Source organism: Mauremys reevesii, linkage group 11 (assembly GCF_016161935.1).
Source record: "Mauremys reevesii isolate NIE-2019 linkage group 11, ASM1616193v1, whole genome shotgun sequence".
In the NCBI taxonomy this organism is placed as follows: domain Eukaryota; kingdom Metazoa; phylum Chordata; order Testudines; family Geoemydidae; genus Mauremys; species Mauremys reevesii.
Window position 1 is genome coordinate 2,682,426 of NC_052633.1, and position 25,015 is coordinate 2,707,440.

General features: G+C 39.7%; 1 protein-coding gene across 10 annotated transcripts in view; it reads left to right on the forward strand.

The window, feature by feature from the left end:
• The first annotated feature begins 1,290 nt into the window (after nucleotides 1–1,290).
• Nucleotides 1,291–25,015, forward strand: part of AGAP1 (ArfGAP with GTPase domain, ankyrin repeat and PH domain 1) — a 634,072-nt gene continuing 610,347 nt past the window's right edge. For 2 of the 10 annotated variants that reach the window (XM_039494096.1, XM_039494097.1), the window contains exon 1: nucleotides 1,291–1,763. In XM_039494096.1, the coding sequence (XP_039350030.1) occupies nucleotides 1,601–1,763 (163 nt within the window). In that variant the 5' untranslated portion in view covers nucleotides 1,291–1,600. The remainder of the gene's footprint in view (nucleotides 1,764–25,015) is intronic. The other 8 variants (XM_039494087.1, XM_039494101.1, XM_039494088.1 and 5 more) reach the window with 6 other exon arrangements.

The window sequence follows — 25,015 nt, forward strand, 5'->3', positions numbered from 1 at the left end:
AAATCTGGTTCCCGCTAAAGAGATGACTTTCCCCCCATCACGATAACCCCCGCCGCATGGTTTCAGATAGTTTTTTCCCTTTGCACTGAGAATGTGTAACCCACCGGTGAGTGTATGTTACAAGTCACCCTTTGTGGTGATCCACAGACCACAGAGGATATGAGTTGTTACAACCACAAGTTAAAGCAGCTTGGATGTTTAGTTCAAGCTTTAGTAACTCATACTTTTCGCTCTATAGGTCCCTGGTTCAATCCCCCATGTATTAGTCAAGATGGTAGCCATTACAAGTGCGCCTCAGGGACTTTAATCCCTGTTCCCTACAGAGATGAGCCTAGTGATGTATTGAGAACTGTGTTAAATTGAGGGCTATCACTTTAAATTTCAAAGGTTTTCCTGGTCCTGTTTGCAGGCTGGGAAGCATGTGATGTAGGTATAGCAGCAAGCAGCCAGTATGCAAAGAGCTAGCCTAGAGCAAGGTGTGGTAAATTGTGCCTCTCTGCCTTAGGGACAGTGCTTCTATATCCTGGGAAATTTCCCCAAATCTGGGAATTTTTTAGGAAAATGTTTGAATGAAAATTCCCAATTTCCCAAGTTGAAACATTTTACTCACAAATTCCCAGCTTTTGGGAAATTTCCTAAGATATAGAAGCACTGTAAAAAACTTTTATCTGGGAATTTTTCACCAGATTTGGGAAAGTTTTAGTGCTAGGTTGGGAAAAGTTCGCATCGGGATACAGAAGCACTGCTTAGGGAGCAGCCTGCTTTGTCTGTTTCCGTTCGTTCTCGTTTGTTAAGATTCTGGATTTTAAGAAATAAAGTAGTGGTGCGGTGCAACCTTCCGGCAAGAGCCTTTTCTGTTTTTATCTAACTTTTCTTTTCCTAGGCCGTGAACGTTACAGGCTTCAGGGTGGGAGTGAGGGGTACAGGGCAGCAGACACCGATTTAGCACCACCTCCCTCTCATCATCTCCTCCCCCCACCCCGCAGCCCCCTTGATCCTCCCTCCTCCCCTTCACTTCCCCCTCCCGCCCCCTGATCCTCCCCCTTCCCGCCCCTGTTTCTCCCTCCTCCCCCTTCCCCACCCGCTGATTCTCCCTGCTCCCCCTTCCCTTCCCCCTCCCGCCCCTGAACCCTCCCCCTTTCCCGCCCCACTCCCTGATGCTCCATTCTCACCCCGTCCCGTCCGGGCTGTGACGGGCCAGGTGCCCCGCAGGGACTACAACTCCCAGGAAGCAGCGCGCAGGGAGCGGGGAGGGGGCGTGGCAGCAGGGGAGCGCGGTGACGCAAGGGCCGGGGGCGTGGCCGGCGTGAGCGTGCCGCGGAGAAGGACGCGGTAGCTCTAGCGGGGCGGCCGAGCGAGGTTCTGTGGCGTGCGGGGTGCCCGGCCCCTCCCCCGCCCCCCTCGGCTGCGCGCGGCCCCGGGCACCACAGCGCGGCCGGGCCGGGCAGCCGTTGGCCGTTGGCGCTCAGGAGCCGGCGGTATCCGCCCCGCCGTGGGGCCGGGGCCGGGGCCCCCGCGATGAAGTGACAGCGGGCGGCCCCCTGTGCCCGCGGGGAGGGGGTGGCGCTGCCGGCGCGGACCCGAGCCGAGCGGCCGCGCCATGAGCTACCAGCAGCAGTTGGCCAACTCGGCAGCCATCCGCGCCGAGATCCAGCGCTTCGAGTCCGTGCACCCCAACATCTACTCCGTCTACGAGCTGCTGGAGCGGGTGGACGAGCCGGCGCTGCAGGGCCAGCTCCGCGAGCATGTCATCGCCATCGAGGGTAAGGGCTGCGGGCCGAGCCGAGCCGTGCGGGGCCGGGCTGCCGCCGGGGGGCTGCCCTGGGGGCTGGGATGGGACTGCGCCGGGGCCTGGCCTGCAGTGCCCGCAGGGGTGGTGGATGCTGCTGCGCATGGTGGGGGTTGCTCTGGGGTCCTGCCGGCTGTGCCTGTGTGTGGACGCTGCCCTGCTCGGGGAGCTGCACCGGCCTCCCTGCCTGCCGTGCCCGTGCTGGTGGATGCTGCCCCGCAGGCTGGCTGCATCGGTGGGTGGGCCGCTTTGAGGCGCAAGAGCGGGGCTGGTTGGATCCGTCCCGTGCAGTGGATGCCGATGCCCAGGGCAGGGCTGGGTTCTTCTTTACCGCCCTCTTCTCCGCATGGGGTAGTGGGTTTGTTTCTGTGCAGAGGAGCAGCGTAGATCTCCCACCTAGCTAAAGCTGAATTGTGCTGAGGCTTGGGACGGGGGAGCAGAGCACTGTGGAGTCAAGTTTCTAGGTGGTTGCAGATTGCTGCCAGGATAGGGAGAACAGCGATCTTGTTAGGCTAAGGGATGAGTCTTTCCTGCATTCGGAGGGACTTGGTGCAGGGAATTCTTTGGCGTTCTGTTCTGTTTGGGTAGTAAACCCTTATGCTGTACATTCTGGTTTGGATATATTAAAGGGCAAGCAAGATCTACAGCTGGTTTATAAGACAACAGTATGTACAGTGTAAGGACATAGGTGTGGAGTCTGCATAGTAGAGAGAACCAGTTTTATTTCATAGATGTGTATATACATATATCTAAAGGACATGTCTGAGTAGGATATTGAACTGTCTTGGATGTGCATGATTAAAAATCCGTTGTTTCTGAAAACTCAGCTAAGAAACTTTTCCTTAGATGCAGCTGTATGGGGATGCATTGGAGAAAAAACTGTATATGAAATAAGGAAGCTACTGTATCAAGGTCAAAAGTTGATGACCTGGAGCAAATCTAGGGCAGTAATTACAGACTTTAGCAATAACTTTGAGTATTCTCTTTACTGTAGGGGACCTACTGAGTTATGACCTGTAGCTTTAACATATATGGAGGTCCTACCATTAATCTGAAGCAGAAATCAAGTTAGTAGAGTAACATTTGGAATTGACATCTAGCTAAAACCATTCAGCTTGGGTGTCTGTCTTGTCTTTTTAAAGCACCTGTAATGAAAACCTTATAGGAATAGATGCTGTTGAGGCACAGTCATTTGAAAGACTTAATTACCCATCTGAGTGTTATGAAATACAATTTGAGTGGAGGCATACATATAATGTTACATAGTGAGTTAGTATTTGAATAGCATAATAGAGTTGACTAGCAAAACACAGAATGACAGCAATGACCAATTTGATAAGAGACCTAATTTGATCCAGTGATGCATGGGGGAGGAGGGAAGGGTTCAAACAAGCACATCATACTGCTGTGTTTGCTTTGTGGTGCTTGTAACTTACCTGAAATCATAGCATATGGTTGCCATTCTGCTTGATCCTGTTTCTGATTCCTCTCCTCTACTTTTCATTAAAGGTAATGGAAACTTATTAACATGTGTTGTTGAAAGAATGTAACACGAGCAACCACTTTTTTGTCAGTACTATAATTTTTTCTCCCTCATGGAGAGAAAATACCCTGCTTTGGAATGTTTTCATTGGTAGGTAACATGAGTTATGAAGGTTATGCCTCATCTTCTGTAGATAAGATGCCCTGAATGTCCTGCTACAAACAAGTGCATATGCATCCTTCTAACAAGATTTTAGATTAGAAGAGGCTCTCTATAATGCATCAATTTCTCCACTAATCTGTTGATCCATCTAGAGGGAATGTGAAATCAAACTGTGTATAGCTATCCACATAGCATATGATTTATGTATGTATTCTTGTTTTTATCTCATATTATCTATATCTGGCTCACTTCATATGAAAATCATTGAGGTTTCTAATAAAACTAGGATGATGCATGGCAATACTGATATTCTTCAAAAGCTGGGTCTAGGAGTTGATGAGTAAAAATTTCTCACAGCATTTTGTAGCTATATAACTTGCATAGGACAGTGAGTCAGGAAACCAGTAAAACTGACTCATGAGAAACATGAATGAAAAAAGAGACCTTTTAAAATCATGCTTATGTTCTGGAGGCTTTCTTGGTAACTGAGACTCTTGTGTGGCATTCTATTTAATCAACCATTGGATTATAACATTTAAGTTAACAAGCTCACTCTTCATTCATGTTCACTTTGCTTTAAAAGATACAGACATCTTCAGGGATAATTGATCAGATCTGCAGTAATTTCCTACAGTGTGTAAGATTACTATACTCTATATTAGCTCAGCTTCTTTTGGTTATATAAGAAACAAATATCTGCACTTCTGTCTGAGCTTCACTGAATGTAGTGATATTTATGAAATATTGGTATGTTCTCCAAGGGACCTTCCCCAAGAAAGTTGTCTTTCAAATTAGTTTGCAAGTTTGACATATTTGAGTCAGTAACAAACAAAAAGTGGGAATATACTGTATAACTTGCTGTGGTTTGTATACAACTCCATAGTTAGTAGTAGTCATGTGAAATGTCAGGGGGTAGTTGCAGGAAAACTGATATGTATGACATGACAAATTTTGGTTAAAATGGAGTATGTTTGCCACTTATACCTTAGCAGATACAACCTCTGCAAATACTATATTTGCTGGATTTCTAATGTAGTCAGATTAGAACAGATTTGAAATCTAATAATTGAGTGAGGCTTATTTTAATGAATTAAAAAATACAACATCATTCTGAGAACTCCCTAAGTAAAAAATGTCATTCATCTAACAAATCCCTTCAAAATTAAGTACTATAAATCTTTAATTTCAAAAGCTATTGTGACATTATCATCTTAACTTTAATACCTTTTAAAAATGATACAGTGGGTTATGTCAGTGCAGCTGCTGGAACAAAAACTATTGAAATACCTTGAAACTCAGCCAGCTACAACCATTGACCCCATGTTACTTATGATTTTTTTTGTTGTGATTTCTTTGCATTGATTTAGCCCTTGAGTTGTATTTAGTCCTATAGAAATAAACGTATTCACCGAATGTGCCACCTCACTGAACCTATATTATAGTAAATTGCTTACCTTACATGATTCTCAAAGGTAGTGTTAAAGCATTACAAAAAATCTTGCTAATAGTTGTGAACTTGTGCATATCTTTGCCTGAGTTATGACAATCCATAATGTCAGTTTCACTTTAGGTTCTTCGAGTTGCAATATTTGTGTTCAGTCACTGCTTGGAAATGTTTTGTTTAAAAACTGTTTGTTTAAAACTTGGACATTTTGTTGTTTTTGTATTTAATATATGTTGGCACAAGTCTGTGCCTCTGTCTTCAAGTTCAAACACCACCTAACTAGCTGAAGTATAAAATGAGTTCTAATTTTCATTTGTTACACTTGAGATTTAATTAACCTATCGATATTTCTTAAATGTTACAAAACCCCAAGCAGTAACTGAAGAAAGTAATGTGTAGTATTCTTTGTGTACAGTGATTTGAAACAGGGTTGTTTTAAGTAATTTATCAAATATATCCTGGGATGCCCAAAATATTTGAGATTTAATATCTGAGTGTTAGAGCAGGCATGTTGATGCCATTAAGTGAAAGATAATTAATGAAATTGGATCAGTTTTCATGTTCTACTCTCCCCTGCTTTTATCAGTTCCAACTAGCATTTGATTATGAAAGCTTAACCATTGAATGGTACTTCTAGCATCAGTAATATTTTAAGTATCAGAGGGGTAGCTGTGTTAGTCTGGATCTGTAAAAGCAGCAAAGCTCATGCTCCAAAACTTCTGTTAGTCTATAAGGTGCCACAGGACTCTTTGCTGCTTTTAGTAATATTATAGTAATTCTTGGCAGTATTATAGGACATCATGTAGTGATCTGTGGTCTGTAATGAAACCATCATTACCTACTACATCAAACTTTGTTGTGGTACTTCTGGTTGCTGCACACAACATAACTTACAGCTTAAGTTACTTGGTCTAGGTTTTCTGTCTTATAATACATCATTTCTAATTCTTCATCCTCAGGCACACTTTTTACCCATAATACAGCTACCACAACCTTCAATGCTGTTTCCTCAACATATCCTTCTGCAAACACACCTTTACCAAATTTCCCCCTGCCAATGCTATATATAGCACAACTATTAATTGTGAATATTTGTAGTAGTCTGTGTTGGGTGGGGCTAATTTGGTAAAACATTGCTTCAGGTAGTGATCAGAATAGATTCCCCTGTATTGGGAAGAGTCAGGAACCAAGTGTGTGCAGGGGGTGGGTTAAACCTGCTTTTACTCAAACACCAAAGGACTGGGGCTGAAAGATGAGCTTTAATTGACATCTGGAAAGGATATAAAAACTGTTTCCCCCCCCCCCTCTTCATTTGCTTCTTTAGGATGTATAGAAAGCCGAAAGGGGTGTTTTTTTTATGGGGGGGGGTAGTGGGGTAAGGTAAGAGTATTTTACTTGAAAATTTTGGATATGTTAATTGGATAGCCTTCAGATTTGGTGAAGGTCTTGCTCTGTGTCCCGGAGTGTTCAGTGTGAATCTCTCTCCCTTTAATTGGAAGGGTGGAATAGCTAAAAGATTCGAACATGTAATGTCTCCAGAATGATGGTTACTTAATTCAGTAACCAACTAAATTCTAGCAATTGTCTTAAAAATAATTTTCCTCTGTATTGCTCATTGTTTGCTTTCACATCATGTGACTAGAGAAAAAACATCTGTGTTTGAGAGTAGTTAAGACCTGAATTTCTAATTTAGGGGAGAGGGCAGGTAAGTTTTAAAGGGCAGCTGCAAAGAGTCTATTTTTTTTTAAATGTATAAAATAGGTTGAAGTCCAATTTTAGTTTTCTTTTGCCAGGTCACCTTTAAACCTCCCATGCTACTACTTGTGGGTCAGTGGACCTGAAAGGTGGCATCTGAAGCAGCCTTTGGAGGGGGGTGGTGGATTGGGGGAGGAAGGAATTTGGCTCTTACAGCTGGTGAGCTCATCTCCACATGGCTGCTTTTAGCTCTCTTGTCCTTGATTTGAGAGCCCACTAATATTCCCACAACAGGAATAGTTCTAGTATATCAACACCAGGTGTGATGTGAGAATCATACAAAAAATAGGGACTAAATGGTAGAGAAGGAGAAACAGAAGTGTGTTGCTCATTCTTCGAGTTGGAATTGCATTAGTTTCTTGTGGTTACTAATTAAAAAACCACCATTATTGCATTAATAGCTGCAAGACACAAAGTAAACAGCTGCCTACTCATAAAATAAACTTTACTTGGTATACCATAATGAGGTAGTAGCCTGTCCCAGATAGCGTAGTTATTGCTGTTCTTCCTGCTAAACTTCTAATCTGTGCCCCCCCCATTCCCTATGAAAATGTGGTCATGGCTAAGTGATGATTAACACAACAGTGCATTAGCAATTTCTGTGCTTCCTTTTCACCTCTCCATCTAGTGAGTCCTAATGTGCAATATTTTTAGTTTTTAGAAAACCTGACTTTGATGTGCTAATAAAAAATTCAGTTTGAATGGTAGCTCATTTTTCAAGATCAGAACTGGCGTATGTAAGCTGCTATACTTAATGTGTGCCTCCTTATAGGCCTACAAAGACCTTATTACATAATCTTCTAACTTTTTTGTTTAACTTTCCCTAAACACACACTTAAGCAAAAAGGGTAATAGTATTTTAAGCTTTCTATGAGGTTGGACTTAGTTTATTAAGAGATCACTTTCCGTTCAGGATGTCTTCCCATAACAGATAGGTTTCACTGCAACAGTGAATCTGTTGACCAGAGGCTGACTACAGGAAAAAGAATTGTACGTGTGCTGGACTTAGACCTGGTCTACCGTGGGGGTTGGGATTGATCTAAGTTATGCAACTTCAGCTACGTGACTAAAGTAGCTGAAATCAACGTACTTAGATCGACTTACCGTGGTGTCTTCATTATGGTGAGGCAATTGCTGCCGTTCCCCCGTCAACTCTGCCTGCGCCTCTTGCTGAGCTGGAGTACAGGAGTCGATGGGAGAGCACTCGGGGGTTGATTTATCGTGTCTAGACTAGTGTGATGGGGATCATATAACTAGGTGAAAATACATGAAATCAAACTGGAAAAGAGCAAGCATTGTTTGCAAGAAGGGCAGTTGTCTTAGTAAGTAAGACTATAACTTTGTATTAACTGTTTAATTGCTCAGTACTCACCCTGTTAAAGTCACTGGTCTTGTGTAAGATACCTTGTTCTTCAGTGCAGTGACTCTCAACCTTTCCACACTACCTCTTTCAGGCATCTGATTTGTCTTGCTTACAAAATCAGACCTAAAAAGACATAAGTCACAGCACACTATTACTGAAAAGTTGCTTGCTTTTTTCATATTTACCCTATTATAAAATCAATTGGAATACAAATATTGTCCTTTCATATAGAGCAGCATAAGCAAGTTGTCTGTATGAAATTGTAGTTTGTACTGACGTTGCTAGTGCTTTTTACATAGCCTGTTGCAAACCTAGGTAAATCTCTAGATGAGTTGATGTACTCACTGGAAGGCCTCCGTGTACCCCAGGGGTACACGTACCCCTAGTTGAGAACCACTGCTTTAGTGCAGCGGTTTTCAACCTGTCATCTACAAACTATGTCTAAGATTTCCAAAGGGGTCCACACCTCCACTTGAAAATTTTTAGGGGCCTGCAAATGAAAACAGGTTGAAAAAGCACTGCTTTAGTGCAAGACCTTGCTGTGATTCAGCAACATCATTAGAAAGCTGTCTGATATTATCTCTACATCTGAGGTTTCTTTGGTAACAAGTATTATGAAATTTTTTTTTGCCTGAGGTCTTGAAACCTTGAAACCTTGCCTGAGGTATTGAAACCTTCAAATGGCAGAGGTCATTGAACCAAAGTTCATGGAAGGGGAAGACACTAACCTGTTTCCCAGGTATATGGAATAACTTGCCCAAATGCTATGTGACTCTTCAAATTGGATATTGAATGTGCTACTAAAATTGCTTGATATATATGTGTGGTTGCAAATACAGGTTCTGGGCTGACTTCTTTAACTAGTGGAGAAACACCCAGGTGCATGCAACTGTACTTCATGTTTAAGAATCCTATTTAAATAAAGTGTAGTTTGCCTGCAGTGCTACTCATGCTCCGCACTCTGTTTTTGGGCTGGATTGCTGTCATTACTTGAGCTGCTGCTGCTGCTTTATCATACTGAATAATTTACACTTCTGTAGCCATGGAACTTTGCACTGAAATACTGTCAAATCTTGAGCTGGGGCTGGGTTCTTATTTAAATAAGATGTCTAAAGATCATCTGCTGTGTATGTTTATAAAGTGCTGATAAACTATGTCACAACGTGAATAAGTGTTAAAGGAAGCAGTGCAGGTGAGTGCCAATCGATGTAATGTAGTGCAAAGGTTCTAACCGGATGAGATGGGTGTGGACATTGCACATGTTTATCATTGAAACAATGAGCATGCAATGCAGATCAACCCAAACAAGTGACAGTAAAATCTTGATACCACATTGCCTAATAATATCCTGCCACGTTTTTGAGACACTCTGATAGATTTTTCTGAGGGTAAAAAAATTCAGGGCAATGTTTCATTTGCATGCACATCATTATGCCTTAGTTACTGACTCAAGTTGTGTAGTGCTTTGAGCTGGTTAAAAAAACCCCAAACCCCAGAAATCTAATAAATATAAAACAAAAGTTTTTTAAGACTTAGTGTAAGGACTCTAAAGTCTGACAGCTTGGGGCTGTTGCAGGTCTGGACATGTATATCTACTTGGAAAGCTGGCAATCTCCCCTTTCCAAAAGCAAAGCACCTGTTCCTAGCTGCAAGAGAATGAATTTTAAAGATACTTCCAGTTGTAAAAAAGCTGTCCCTAGCTCAGAGCTAAGTCTTGTCACAGTGGGCGTAATTTTTTGGGCAGTGCTGAGGGAGCCCTGATTCTGGCAAGACAATAAACATTTTTGAAAGGGAGAGGTTGAGGACTAAATGAACTTCAAACCTTAGAGTAAGTCCTGGGGAGCTGGGTTAGTAAGAGGGGGGTTCAAGTGAAGCAGTCAAAGGTGTAGGATAAGTCTTAACACATTAATCTCTTTCACAGATCTGATTTGTATGTGGTTCCTGTGTGTGTACGTGAAAAGACACTATGAGATTAATGGTGATTCTAAATAGAGATGATAGTATACAAATGCATACATTTAGACCATTAAGTGGTTAGAGCAAATCTGTATTAAAGCCATTTGTATATTGCCACTGTGTGGGAACCGATTTGTGGTCTTGTATCCAAAGTCTGTTTTGTCAAACTTAAAAGTAACACTTCCCTGTTTGGGTGGTATGATAGCGTTGGTTCCTGATTGCTTATTTGTTCAGCCCTCTCTATGCACATTTAGTTCTACTAGCTTCAGTTGCATATAAATAGTTCATAATGGCTTGTATCAAAAAAGAAAAGGCATTCCTGCCAAATTAAGACTACAGTAGGTTTAAAAATCATGAAAATACTAAAAATTAAATAGTCTCAATTGCTTGGTTTCATTCTTATCTGGTGGATGATACATTCTGCTAAGAGTTGAATTATATAGTAATATGGTCTTAATTGATTGGGATATGTTTTTCTAAAGGTAGAATTTTGTTTGCTTTTTTCTTCAGCTAACAAAAAATTACTGTAGAAATTTGTAGCTGCTTTTCCTCCTGCTTCTAAGAGGACATTAAATAGCTGCCATTGTCATAATATCAGATGTTTAGTGAAGGAGTGGGTATAGCTGATTAAAAATACAATGCTGTGGACCAGTGATAATAGTCTGTTCTCAAGCCAGAAATGGACGTTTTACTATTAACAGCTGAGAATGACCTCTGTTTTCTCAAAGCAAAGAAATAAAATAAGAGATGCTCTTGCAATGAATTACTCTGATATCTTCAGTCAATTGTGTTATGAGGATTTAGTAGCTTTTTCAAGGGAGTGTGCAGGCTTCCCCTGCCTTTTTGTTTGGGAGTATTAGTGTACGTCTGTACGGAATGATAACACAGCATAAATTAGAAGTTCACACTGTAATGTGTATAAAACCATTGTTTTAATTTCTTTTTAAATTAACAAATAAGTCTTATACACTCAGTAATCAGTGTACATGCAGTAAAGAAAATCAGGCTCAAGCTTTAAAATCAGATTTTGACAGATCTTATGCACTTAAAGTGAAAACACACATACTGTAACAAGCAGCTCTGTTTTTTAATACATTGAGATCAAAGCTATCTCTACACTGCCTCACAATTGAGACTGGGGGTGTGAATAGCAGTGTGCACTAAAGCAGTGTGTACCTTTTGAAGAGGACTGCAGTAATGAGAACTAGGAACCTTTTAGTTCACGCCCACAGGATCCACATGCTGGCAGGGGTTACAGTGCAGCACTTTAGTGTGCTCTGCTATTCACAACTCTCTAGTTTCAACTGTGGGGCAGTGTCATAGCTGACTATTAATTTTGGTTGCTCAATCTGAGCCATGCTAAAGGGCTTGACTTTTTCTTTCCAGGTAGTGGGTGCTTTGCCCATCAAATAGTGGTGTCCCCCAGGAGTCTGTACTGGGCCCAATCCTATTCATCATATTCATAAATGATCTGGAAAAAGGGGTCAACAGTGAGGTGGCAAAGTTTGCAGATGATATAAAATTACTGAAGATTCTTAAGACCCAGGCAGACTGCAAAGAGCTACAAAAGGATCTCTCAAAACTGGGTGACTGGGCAGCAAAATGGCAGATGAAATTCACTGTTGATAAATGCAAAGTAATGCACATTGGAAAACATAATCCCAACTATACATACAAAATGATGGGGTCTAAATTAGCTGTTACCACTCAAGAAAGATCTTGGTGTCATTGTGGATAGCTCTCAGACATCCACTCAGTGTGCAGTGGTGGTCAAAAAAATGAACAGAATGTTGGGAATCATTGAGAAAGGGATAGATAAGACAGAAAATATCATATTGCCTCTCTATATAAATATATGGTACGCCCACATCTTGAATACTGCATGCAGATGTGGTCGCCTCATCTCAAAAAGATATATTGGACTTGGAAAAGGTTCAGAAAAGGGCAACAAAAATGATTAGGGGTATGGAACGACTGACGTATGAGAAGAGATTAATACAACTGGGACTTTTCAGCTTGGAAGAGAGACGACTGTGGGGGATGTGATAGAGGTCTATACAATCATGACTGGCGTGGAGGAAGTAAATAAGGAAGTGTTATTTACTCCTCACAATCCACAAACAATGGGCCACCAAATGAAATTAATAGGCAGCAGGTTTAAAACAAACAAAAGGAAATTTTTTTCACAGAATGCACAGTCAACCTGTGGAACTCCTTGCCAGAGGATGTTGTGAAGGCCAAGACTATAACAGGGCTCAAAAAAGAACTAGATAAATTCATGGACAATAGATCCATCAGTGGCTATTAGCTTCTGTTGGCCGGAAGCTGGGAATGGGTGACAGGGGATGGATCACTTGATTACCTGTTCTGTTCATTCCCTCTGGGGCACCTGGCATTGACCACTGTTGGAACACAGGATACTGGGCTAGATGGACCTTTGATTTGACCAGTATTGCTGTTCTTATGTTCTTAAAATCAGGCACCTTCATTGAGCACTTAGAATCACTCTTCACTTCCAAAATTACTGTCTCAGTGGTTATTTTTCTCTTAATCACCATTTTTTTTGGGTAGTAAAGGATTAAAAACTGTTCTCATGTCCACTTTTCCTTTTTTTAAAAAAAGATTTGATTCTTTTCACCACTTTGAAATGGTCACAATAGTTAAGGCTATTTAATATTTGAAAATCCTTTGTAATTTGTCTTTGACATCCTTGTAAAATGAGTATTAGCTACAGTTTCTGGATGAAGAAACATAACCACAAGAGTTCCCTGAGGTTATAGCCACAAGTAAGAGTTCCTGGTCCCTTGCTCAGGTTTCACCTCTCTCTCAATTGACAGCTGTCCTGTCTTTGTGATATAACATTTTGCCTGATGTGGAGTCCCATAGGCAGAATTCTTAGTGGATAAGGGTCTAAACGCACGATGCTGAAATTGCTACCAAGGGGTTCTTGACAGCAGTTAGTCTGAGTTATAACAAACCATGATGAAGCAATCTAAAAACAAGGTTTTCAGTGTTTGAGTTCTTGGTACTTTAAACGTTTTTATGCTTGGGTATCTGCTGGTCAGGATATTTCACCTCAGTAGAGACGCTTAAGGCTCTTTTCCTGTTCCTTCTTTGAATTCAGACTCACTGCTGGAGTGCTGCAGCACTGCACTCTGATGTCTGATCTTCCTCCCAGTTTACTTGGCCTTAATCTGAGAGCTACTCTAGGGTCACTGCTTTTCACAACAGAGTTTGAGAATGTGAATATTTCACCTCTCAATCTGCTGGGGACTAACTATGCATTTTCAGTCATTGAAACCTGTGGAAATTCTTCTAAAAGCAGCCTGAAGATGCTGGGTACTTGCTGACTCTGTCAAATGCTGTTGGTGTCGTTTCATTGAGAGGAGCCGTTTCCACTCTGGTCTGTCTTCTGCTAGTGAATTTACGTTAAAAAAATACCTTCAGGTAGGGAAGACTTCCTAGAACTACCCTTATATCATCTAGGTATTTCCTGCATGTTGTAATTTATTTTATGGAAACAGGGCTTAGAAAAGAGCATTGCATGAAGAAACCACACCACTGTTCCTTTTCATGCTCCATATAGCTCAAGAATATGACATTCTCTTATCAGTACTGGTTATCAGTGTTATCTAAGACAAAACGTTGTTTTCTTAATTTGATATATTGCCTTTCCTTTAGCATTAAACTGATATCCATATAGCCTATATGGACAAAGTATTTACATCTGTTTAACTTCATCAGCAATAGATCATCCAGGTTTTCAACAGTACATTTAATCATACCTCATTCATCCTGACCTTCATAGACACGATTTTAACAAAGTATGAAGCTTCTAGATGTGTGAAACCTGGAAGCTACTTCAATTCCTAGTTAAAATGTCAAACCTCTGTAGCATGTGAGTGACTCACTCACCTGATGTCGGCCTGCTCCAAATATCAGACCTTCTCCGAATTTTTATAAGTAGTTTACATTAGGGATAGTTTCACTTACCTAAAGATCCACTTCTCTGTCCTTAGTTCTTAAGCTCAGGTTTTGTCTACACTGTTAAAAATAAAATCCCCGTGGCAGCAAGTCTCAGAGGCTGGGTCAACTGACTTGGACTTGTGCTACAGGGCTAAAAATAGTAGTGTAGATGTTCCCACCCAGCCTGAGTGGGAACAACATAGATGGAATCTTTGAGACTCTCTGCTGCTGTGTTTGTGATGTAGATGTACCCTCAGATTTCTGGCACTGGACTTCTTTACCTTCATGTTTGTTTGCTCATAGCTCTAGGAAAACTGTGCAACTTCAGGCTGCTGGTGCAAGTCCTCACCACAACCTTCTAATCATCCAGTGGATGACTCACTACTTCTTGATTAGCTGTGAATTGATATAGACATATTGGGAGTCCTGTGCATTATAGAACCCTGTCTTATATCTGTCCTTGAAAAGATGGAAATCTGGTTAACCAAAAAAAAATCTATTTTTTACCTTTTACTTTAAGCTCAAATGCTAGAAGGTGAAATTGGCTTTAAAGTCATTCTTCAAAAGACTAGAGTGGATAAAGTCTATTAACGTCAGTTGTATTTCAAGAGATATTAAAATGTTTGAGGACCTCCAATATTTGTTTGTAACAGATCAAATCAATGTATCAAGCACAAAAAAATCCAATAGGATGACTCCTGGAAGCATTAAAGTGTATTTTGCAGGGTATTCTTACTCCTGAGCTCAGAAGCCTACAGCTCTGTCCAATGAGAATTACAGTGCAATCACTTAAATGACAGTTACTTTAACAGGCACTTAAAGAAATTTTCTGCTTGGCTAATGCAGCTTTCTTGCTTCCCTGGGTTGAAAACAAGCAACAGATTAAATTCACCAAAAACCTTAATTTTTTTTTTTCATTTTTCTTGAAATAACTTGTTGCCTTGTCTTTTTCATTCACTAGGAACTAATGCTTGCTACTTCCCACAAGTAATGGCCAGACCACTGGATAACCAGATAGAAAAGTAATAGGTGATTTGTCTCTCTTATGGATGATATCCGCTGTTCCAACAGAACCTCATTATATTTTTTAAAAACAAGTTAATAGAATTCTAGTTTTATCATCTATAATACTGGTATTGGCATCCTTGACCTAGTAATTTAAAAACCTGCTGGTTTTGGATGCCACTTTTGTCAGGGTAGGGCCGCAGCAGTTCAACAGAATGAACTTAAGTGCCTCACGGTAGAATGAGAAGAGCCTAGTAGATGAGTTATAGCTAAAGCAGTGTTTGTCTTCCGTTTTGATAGTGAAGTTGCTTCCTTTAGGTTTTTTTTTAATATAGCACCAAAACAATTCCAGCATGGTTGAACTTCCTTAAGTTGAATAAGGTATGCACTTAATATGATGGGATGTGTAGTAATGGAATATCTAGCATATTGTAAGTGGACTGTGAGGGATAAGCTTGAAGACAGAATACTTCAACTGGCCGGATGAATGTGATTCCAACTGCTCTGCCTTGGATGGGACTGTTAAAAATTAAACATTTTGTGAACCATCATAATTACACAGCTCAGAATCCTGCTGTCTGACTGGATTTTTCCTTCATTCAGCCCACTTTACAAGTAAATGTTTTCCATGAGTACTTTATCTTCAGATGCACATGTAGTATGTCTGCTAATAGATTCTACAAGATGAGTTGTAACAGTGCAATATTGTAATTCCACAATTAGACCAGAAGTTTACAGATTAGCTTTATTGCCATCTCAGTGAACTTTTGTATGTCTTCCCATTAAGTTTAGCTTTACAAAGGACTGAGCTTTATCTCATGTCCTAAATCTTTGCTCCTCCAAAATTAAATGCTAAGCACTATAATGGGAAAAGTCTGCTTAACTTGATCTCATAGTAAAACTACGGAAAAAATTGCTCACTATGGGGATGGTAAGCTTGCACTGAATCTTAAATGTAAAACACCATATGTAAAATACTGTACATGCAAGAGATGTGTGCTATAAAAAGGATTTTTTTTACCAGTTGTAGATCTTGAGCATTTTTGCTGCCTTAAGCGTCAAAAATTAAGTATCATGTACACAGTTGGATCACAATGGTAAATTACCCATTGATGAACTAAATAAATATGAACAGATTTAAAAAAAAAAACAGCTAAATGTGTGGTAGCCTTAATTACATCTGGAAGTTTTCTGCATTCCATCAGTTTACATACACTTTTTCAAATGCCTTAGCTTAATCTAAGTAGATTTCTTTTGATATGGACATGGCATTCTTGGATTTCAAGCTGCTAGTTTGGAATTTAGATGAAAATCTTAAGAGTCTAACTTCAAAATAGAAGGAGAAAAATATTGATGTACTTAAATGAAATGTAGTGAAATTTGTAGGAAGAGTACTTTTGATCTTAATTGGTGTTTCCATTAGTGGAGAGAAGAGGCAGTCATATCCACTGGGATTATAGTGTTACTAAATCTTAAACAGTGTTTTTCTATTTTTGTGAATTTTTCAGTGGAAAGAGGAATTCTCCATATTGCCACCAATAACAGTCCCTTGTTAGTACTATATCTGTGAGACATCTCTCCAAAACTCTGTTGGTTGAGTTCAAGACACCCTTGAAATGAATGGAAACAGGAGCTATGGCACTTACAAGCAGAGGATTAACCTATCAAACAGGATTAACTGTTTACTCTGAGTTTCTGCAAAAGAATACCATACAAATAGCTTACATAATGCTCTTAACAAGGAGTATCAACCTCACCACTCCCTGTGATGACCCAGACTTAACTACTTCCTTCTCCTTTCCTTTCCCTTTTCCCATTGCTTAATTTCAGTAAGCCACTTAACCAAATACCAGAAATAAACATATAAGATTAATAGTAAGGTATGTAATTTTAGCTTGTCTTTTATTAGCTTTTTTTTTGCTTTCATAGAAGGATAAGGAATATAATCCTAGCATATTAACAAAAGAATATTTTTGTTTGGTGTTGCTCTTGTTCTTCACTTAAAAAACAAGCAAACCTTGAGACCAATAAAAGGAGAAGAATGGCATTTCGACTGTACTTCAGTAAACGTGTTAGAGTTGTTTGAACTGTTTAAATTTCGCTTTCAACTTGCTCATTTTATAACTACAAGTGAAGTTTTCTAACTGTCCTTAACTCATGCTGGGTTTTGTCCATGTGTATCATCACCAGTCGGGTGATAGGTAGACAGTGCCTTGAGTTACAGCTGTACATCCCTCTCAATTGGCTTTATGGTAATTCAGGTTTTAGAGAAGATAATTTGACTTACCCCAGCAGTGTAGACAAGGCCTCAGTCGATGTCAGTTACACTACTCTAGCTACATGAATAACATAGCTGGAGTCGACGTAGCTTAGGTCAACTTACTGCAGTGTCTTCACTGCGCTGCTTTGATGGGAGATGCTCTCCCATTGACTTACCTTACTTTTCTATGAGGGGGCTGGAGTACTAGAGTCAACTGGAGAGTACTCCGCTGTCGATTTAGCGGGTCTTCTCTCGACCCATTAAATTGACAACTTCTGCATTGATTGCAACAGTGTTGATCTTCCCGGTAGTGAAGACAAGCCCTTAGTATGCGGAGGAAAACCCAGTCTGACTTAATCTTTGTACTATGTTTGTACTTCTGGGTTTAGTTTAACACAGCCTTTGGATTTTGTGTTTGAACACTTCTTTTATGAACAAGAGCTGTAATGTTTAATTTTCCAACTACTTCTTTTGGGCTGCAAATCCATGGTAAAACTACAGAGCAGGATTCTTTCAAAGTTGCAGGTTCATGCAGTGTACGAGGTGCTGTCTGCTCTATTCTTGTGAGCCAGTAGGCTGCTGACATATAAATGTCGGACTTCTATTGTTCTATCTCCCACAAGAATTAAGCTAGTAAGGCAAAGGGAGTGACATAGCATGTCAGCCAAAAGAAAACAAGTCTAAATTTAGGCCTTACAGCAACCTTGTTAGAGCTGACAGGCAGAAACCCAAAGGAAACCTCAAGTGTGAAACTTCTTTTCTCGCATTGCAACCACACTTTAATAATGCAAATTGAACTACCCACTAAAATCAGATAGGATCACTTAAATATAAATAGTTAAATATATAAATGTATAAATAGTTATAATACTTAGCTTCCCAAATGTTAGGGTCAGACCCTTTGATAAATGTGAATTAAAAGCAAGACTCTCTAAACATACAATCTATGGCAGCTTAGTCTTGCCTTAAATTTCCAGTGGGGCTGAAGGGATTAGAGACCCCAGTGAATCTCATAAGGCTCATGGGGGTGGCATGTGAACAGGTGTTGGGAGTAAACATCATTTGGGAAGCAGCTGACAGGCATACTAGGGTAGCACTTAGGATACCATCCTTTGAGTCCGACAGTGCTTTGCTCAACCTTTAATTGCTCTGGCAAGAATTCCTTGATACTGCTATCAAACAGCTTGCAGTTCATACAGTCTAGCACCGTGATACTCAGACCTCAGTAGTACAGGAGCCAAATTAGCAATCAGCATTACCCAAAAGATCCACAGAAGTGTGAATCCATTGTTTCATTTACTATATATATTAAAGGTCTGTCAAATGATTAAAAATCACAATTAATTGTGAGATTAAAATAATCATGATTAATCGCAGTTTTAATTGCACTGTTAAACAATAATGGAATACCAATTTAAATTGGGCGTGGAAGCTTGTCCTCTGGAATGGTGATTGAAGCATGAAGGGGCATATGAACGTTAACATATCTGGCATGGAAATACATTGCAATGCCGGCTACAACAGTGCCATGCGAATGCCTGTTCCCACTTTCAGGTGACATTGTAAATAGGAAGCAGGCAGTATTATCTGCATTAAATGTAAACAAACTTGTTTGTCTTTGCGATTGGCTGCACAAGAAGTAAAACTGAGTGGACTTGTAGGCTCTCAAGTTTTACATTGTTTTGTCCGAGTGCAGTTATGTAAAAAAAATTCTACATTTGTAAGTTGCACTTTCAGGATAAAGAGATTGCACAAAAGTACTTGTATGAGGTGAACTGAAAAATGTTTTTTTTACAGTTCAAATATTTGTGAGCACTGTACTCTTTGTATTCTGTGTTGTAATGGAAATCAATATATTTGAACAGGTAGAACATCTGAAATATTTATAATATATTTAAATTGGCATTCTGTTTAACAGTGCAATTAAAACTGCAATTAATCACAACTGTTTTTAAAATCTAGTTAATTTGTTTTGCGTTAATCGCTTGTGCTAACTGTGATTAACAGCCTTGTATATTATTCTCACACCAAAATGACTGGCCAAGTATTTTATCAACTACAATTGGTTAATAACCTAGTTAAAGCATCTAGATTGGTTAATTAAATCATAGTGTTTTAATATGTGCTGCAAAGAGCCACAGGAGACGCATTAAAGAGCCACTTGTGGCTCATGAGTCTCCGACTGAGTATCACTGGCCTAGCACTTGCCCAATGTAGTGAATGGCACTTGGTAACTGGATGCCAGCATCTGGTTTGGAAATCACTATTTCTGTTAGCTCCCTGTGGTGGCAATTATATAGTGTTGCTATAAAATAGTTTACCTGTTCATGTCACTTTCTGGCCTAAGGCTGACAGGAAGACATTGAGAATGAACTGAGAATGATTCAAGCAAAGCTCAGGATCCTGAACACCCTGGTGTGTGACAGTGTCCCAGAGGCCGTTTTTCTTTGTCTTTCACACTATTAAATAGTTCTGGGGCCAAATGCTTGCAAATGTGCTATATCAAGCAAGTAAGCAGATGTCTGTGGTGAGAGGCATATGTGATTTTTGTGACTAGTTTAGCTGATGGATTCTTGGGCTTATGGCATTCACTGTAGCTCTGGACACAAAAAAAGCAGCTGGGTGTTAGGGGTATCTTCTCCTATGGGGTGGATTGTGAAGTTCAAGAACATGCTGGGAATTGAGTGCCCAGGACACTATAACCTGATGTTGGACTTGAAAGCCAGTACTGGAGCAAAGAAACTGGCAGACAAGGGATTCTTTCTCTCTCCGATTCCCAAACTGTTTCCAGATGGATAAACAAGTAGCATCTGGGGGTGCTAAAAAAGAATGAACTAGGCAAAGTTAATAATCTACCACCCTTTTAACATGATATTGTGCTTCAGCAGTACACCCAGCTCCAAGATATTGGTCTGAAATTGCCTTTCTTTAAGCAGTCATTACCATAATATTTGAGTACCTGTCTAACATTATCAAGTTCCCCTACCTCATGGGTGTATTAAGGAGATATGAAAAAACAAGACACAAAGAGTTTGTGACTTGCCCAAGATTTCAGACAATGGCAGAGTTGAATTGAAGCCTCCAGAATCCCAGTCTTGCGCCTTAACTACAAGACCATCTTTTGTGTTAAAATGATCACATTTTGGTGGAGAAAATGCCTAGCAATTCCACTGGGATTTGTGAACCAAGGTGACAAAAATTAAATTTGCATCCAAAGTAGAAAAATGACAATGGACCCTTCACTGGCATTGGAATCCTGTCTGGTTGTTTGTGAACAAACTTCCAGATGCACTTGGGTATGCATCTTAAAATTGTTCTAGTTAAATAAAAATGTAACATGGTATGAACGTAGCCCTCAATAAGGACTACCACACAGGAGGGCCACACAAACCTAAGCACAACCTTGTGTGGTCCAAACAGATTCTACATATTTAAGATTTGAAGGCACCTGTATTGATTTATATTTTAAATTCAGCTTGTTTCATATGTATTTAGATAGGTTGTTTCTATGTACAGTATGGTTTATTTACACACTTATATAAATCAAAATGAGATAAACATGATAAAATGTTAATGACTCGGCTGTTAGTATGTTGTGTTGAAGCAGGCCACAGGCCTTATGAAATGCTTTGGTGGCACATAGGTTGGGCACCCCTCCTTACGCAATATTAAAGATGAGATTTTTGGAATCCCATGGGGGGGTTAATCTTTCCACGCTATTCATGATCCCTTGGTATGAGACACTAAGAGCTGTCAAGACATTAATGTTCATACAAACATGTCTCCTTGGAGACACCTGACTTGGTGGTGGTGGGTGGCACACAACTGTTATGTTCCTGTGGCTATAGGTAAAAGCATATTAAAGGAAGCCGATCCAGAGAGCTGAAACTAAAGATGGGAGACAAGGGGGGGTTGAATTAAAAAAGCAATTGCATTAAGAATGCCCCTTTTTTGGTCCAGGCAGCTTTATTGTGCGTGTTTGAATTTTTTTTAACAGAAACTTTTATTTAGGTACTAGAGTAAAATCATAACTATAAATTAGTTTTTTTTTTCCTTTGTGGTTGATAGTATTCTTGTCAGTTTAGGAGTTTCTGGTCAATTTGTACAGGCCTTTTATACAGCAACAGTGGAGAGGGAAAACTGGAATTGCTGTAGTACTTGAAAATAGTTCTGACCTTTGACTAGATTTCAAATAGATGATCTTGTTTTACCTGTAAGTGTAAAAACTTACGGTGAATGGTGTTCCAGAACTGAATACAGTTCTTTGGGGGGGTTAAGAAATTAATCTCTGCTTTATACATACACACCACTTGGTGACAACCTTAAAGTCTATTACAAAATAAAATGAAAATAAAGAAGTAAATGAATGTTTCCTCATTTTCTTTCATCAATAAAATCCATGCATAACCTACTTATGATTCTGCAATACACTATAATGTAAAGCTAATGTGGCCAAGTCAAACTATTAGCATCCAGCATACTGTAAGTGGCTTTAAAAAAAAGAAATGAGTCTTAAATGCTTCCCTGGACAGCATGCCAGGGTGGACTGATTTAAATGAATGTAATTTTAATCACAATTTCAAGTAATTGTAATCGTGTTTTGCATTTGTACTTTTTAGCTACTTCTTAAAGTAAGGTTGATTCTCATTGGTTGATAACCATTAGACCATGTTGATCTGCAACTAAACTACATTTGGTGCTGTTTGCTAACCAGGAGGATACACTTATCTATACATAGTTAAGTAGTTATATGGTTTCATTGACTTTTGTTAAGATTCCCATTTTTTATTGTTATAAAATGGTGAATGATGTAGTTCTTAAGCCCTGGAGGAATTGATTTGATTTGTGCCAAGCTCTATGTGGAAGCAAATTCAAATTCAATTAAAATGCACAAAACCAACATTTTCAAATACTTTAACTAATAAAAATATCTTAAATGTACTAGATACATAAGAACCTAGTACATTTTCCTATCAAAACTAAAACAAAGGAAGTCTTGTCTGTAGTTAGTGAATTGAATTGATGGCTTCTGGTCACCATGTCCTTCAAGATTTTATAACTGGTAGGTCTCATCCTCTCACACCTAGTTTTTATTCATAAATTAGAAGAGGAAAACAAGCTTTCCTGCCTTTTGCATTTTAATTTTGAAGGAACTAGTGACTGAACTAACTGAATGAAACCAAAATGAAGAAAATACCTCTGGTGACTGGGGAGGAAACTACTGTTGTCAAAAGCTGGTTTAGCACTTGAGCAAACTCTGGTTCCAAGTGCATAGCCAATAACTACCATCAGTTGAGTGTCTGACTCTGTTTAAAACTTGGCAGCAAACGTACTACTTACTGTTATTTTTTAATTTACAGTATTTGAATGGATTACCCTAAATTTAGGCCTTAACATAGGTTGTCATAATTTTAAATTTTATTTTAGGTACATTTATATTTTAAAATAAACCTGTATTTAAACTGATTTAAATAATAGTTTTATTTTTAAATAGTTTTTATCAGCCCTCTATCATGTAGAAACCTTAATGTCTAACCTTTAAACTACACTGCTTATTTTTATCTCCCTTTGCACAAAATATAGACCGTCCCAAATACTAGTTCGCTTCTTATGACATGAAGTGTTCAGTTGTGTGATTCTCTGCATATGCATTTGGCTTCAAGTGCTAGAGTATCCCTTAACCTGAAAAAAATATGTACCCGCACTCACAAACGTCGTGCATCTGCAATCTTTCTAGGATAGCCATTGTCATTCATCACCTGCAAATATACACCACCCCAGTTCTTGAACTGTAACCTCACAAGTTCAAACTTACACTTAACATGGGGGGAAATAAAGAATGCTAACTACTCAGAAAAGTGCTTCAGAGTAGGATTGTGAGAACTTTGAGAACTAGATTTTTTTTCTCTGGGAATTACCTTTCCAGCCCTGTCTAATTATCCTTCTCCCCCAAAAAGAGGCGAGGTTGTAACACCTGGAGCTGAATAAGATAAAACATGTTCTGTTGCTACAGTATGCTCTAGCATTTAGTGACATCATGTAGGTGTATGTATTTCCCTCATGTATGCACAGCTTTTGTTATTGACTCGTGTTGAAAGACTTAGAACTCCTGAACAGAATGGAACAGACAGAAGACTCTTTGCTGTAAGGCAGTGAACAGTGGTCCCCCACCTTTTTGTGGCCAGTAGCACATTCATGTTTTCAGAAGTGTGGCGGGCGCAAACAATTACTCACATACAGGGCCGGCTCCAGGCACCAGTGGAGCAAGCACGTGCCTGGGGCAGCACATGGTACGGGTGGCATTCCGTCCATTCTGCAGAGTAGGAGCATTTGGGTTTGTTTTTTTTTGGCATCAGTTCTGGGTAGTGCAGAGAGAAGCTGGAGAGAAGCCGGGAGGACAGAGAACACTGGAGCCCACAGGCCCGGAGTACTCTGTCTCCAGCAGGCATGGGGCCCTGGCTTCTCTCCCCTGCTGGGCACTAGGCGGGAGCACATAGATGCCCTGGCGGGCACCGCATTGGGGACCACTGTCCTACAGTATACACACACATTCAATTGTGGGTGTACAAATTTAACTGCAGCCCTTAGGGAGCAGTAATTGATGTGCAATCACAGATAAAGGTGCCTGGTAGCTCAAATACTCCAGTACTTAGAGGGCATATTTCCTTTGGCAATGGCTGCTTAACACATAACTCAGCTAATGCTCGCTCTACCCGAAGTCATGAGGTCAATGCGTACTTTGACAAATACTTCCTCTTTAGTTTAAAAAAAGCTAATGGAGCACAGAATACTTTCCTTAAAACACTAATAAACTTTTTGCTTCCTTTGAATTACAGTGGAGTATCATTAAAGGACTAGTAAATCAATGTATTATGCTAATTTTGCAGTCTGTGCAAAGTGCATGTGCTAACTGTCCTGTTACAATCCTCCTCCAACGTCTTCTATTACAAAAGGTCTTCAGAAATGAATTTACATGTAAGTATGCAGATATTTTAAAACTGTACCAGCGATACACAGTGAATATGTTAAAGGAACAAAGGCAATTCTATTCATTTATCTAATGTTAGTATGGGTTAATTTCAGATATGGTCAGATGCCAATGAAATAATCCAGCTGGCTCATTAGACACAGGGTAGGCTAAAGCAGTTTTATATTAAGTTCTACAACTGCTGTGTAAATATTTGTTGAGTTCTGAGAAGCAACTATTATAAATAAAAACAAAACAAGACCTGCAATCTATAGTTTACAGACGCATGACAGCATGAGTGAATACCAATTACTTCAGATGCAAGAAGTGGGCATTTCACCACAAAAAGCATGCTGCTGCAGAACGTCTGTTAGTCTATAAGGTGCCACAGGATTCTTTGTTGCTTTTACAGATCCAGACTAACACGGCTACCCCTCTGATACTATAAAATAACTTTACCTCAGACTTGCAGTGCAGCTCCAGAAAGAGAGAGATCCCCAAACAGTTTTGTGGTGAGGTAAGAATGAAATGGAATACAATGTAATATTTCAAGAACTATGAACTTGCCTTCTCCTCGTACAAGGACTCAGTGTTGTTTTTGCTGATACAGACCACTCTGAAACCTATGAATTTACAGATTATCAAGAATATTTTTTCAGTGGCCCATCTCATTTGTACATAATTCATGTCTAGTACATAGTGAATTTACTGTAGATAGGTTATAATGGACACTGTGTAGGAAGAGGATTCTTTTACACTCAAAATGAATTCTCAATACAACAAACTATCTGCAGAATAAGAGAAATGGACAAATTTACTCTCATTCTGAACTTTAAAGATCATCTCCACCTTAGAATGTCTGTCT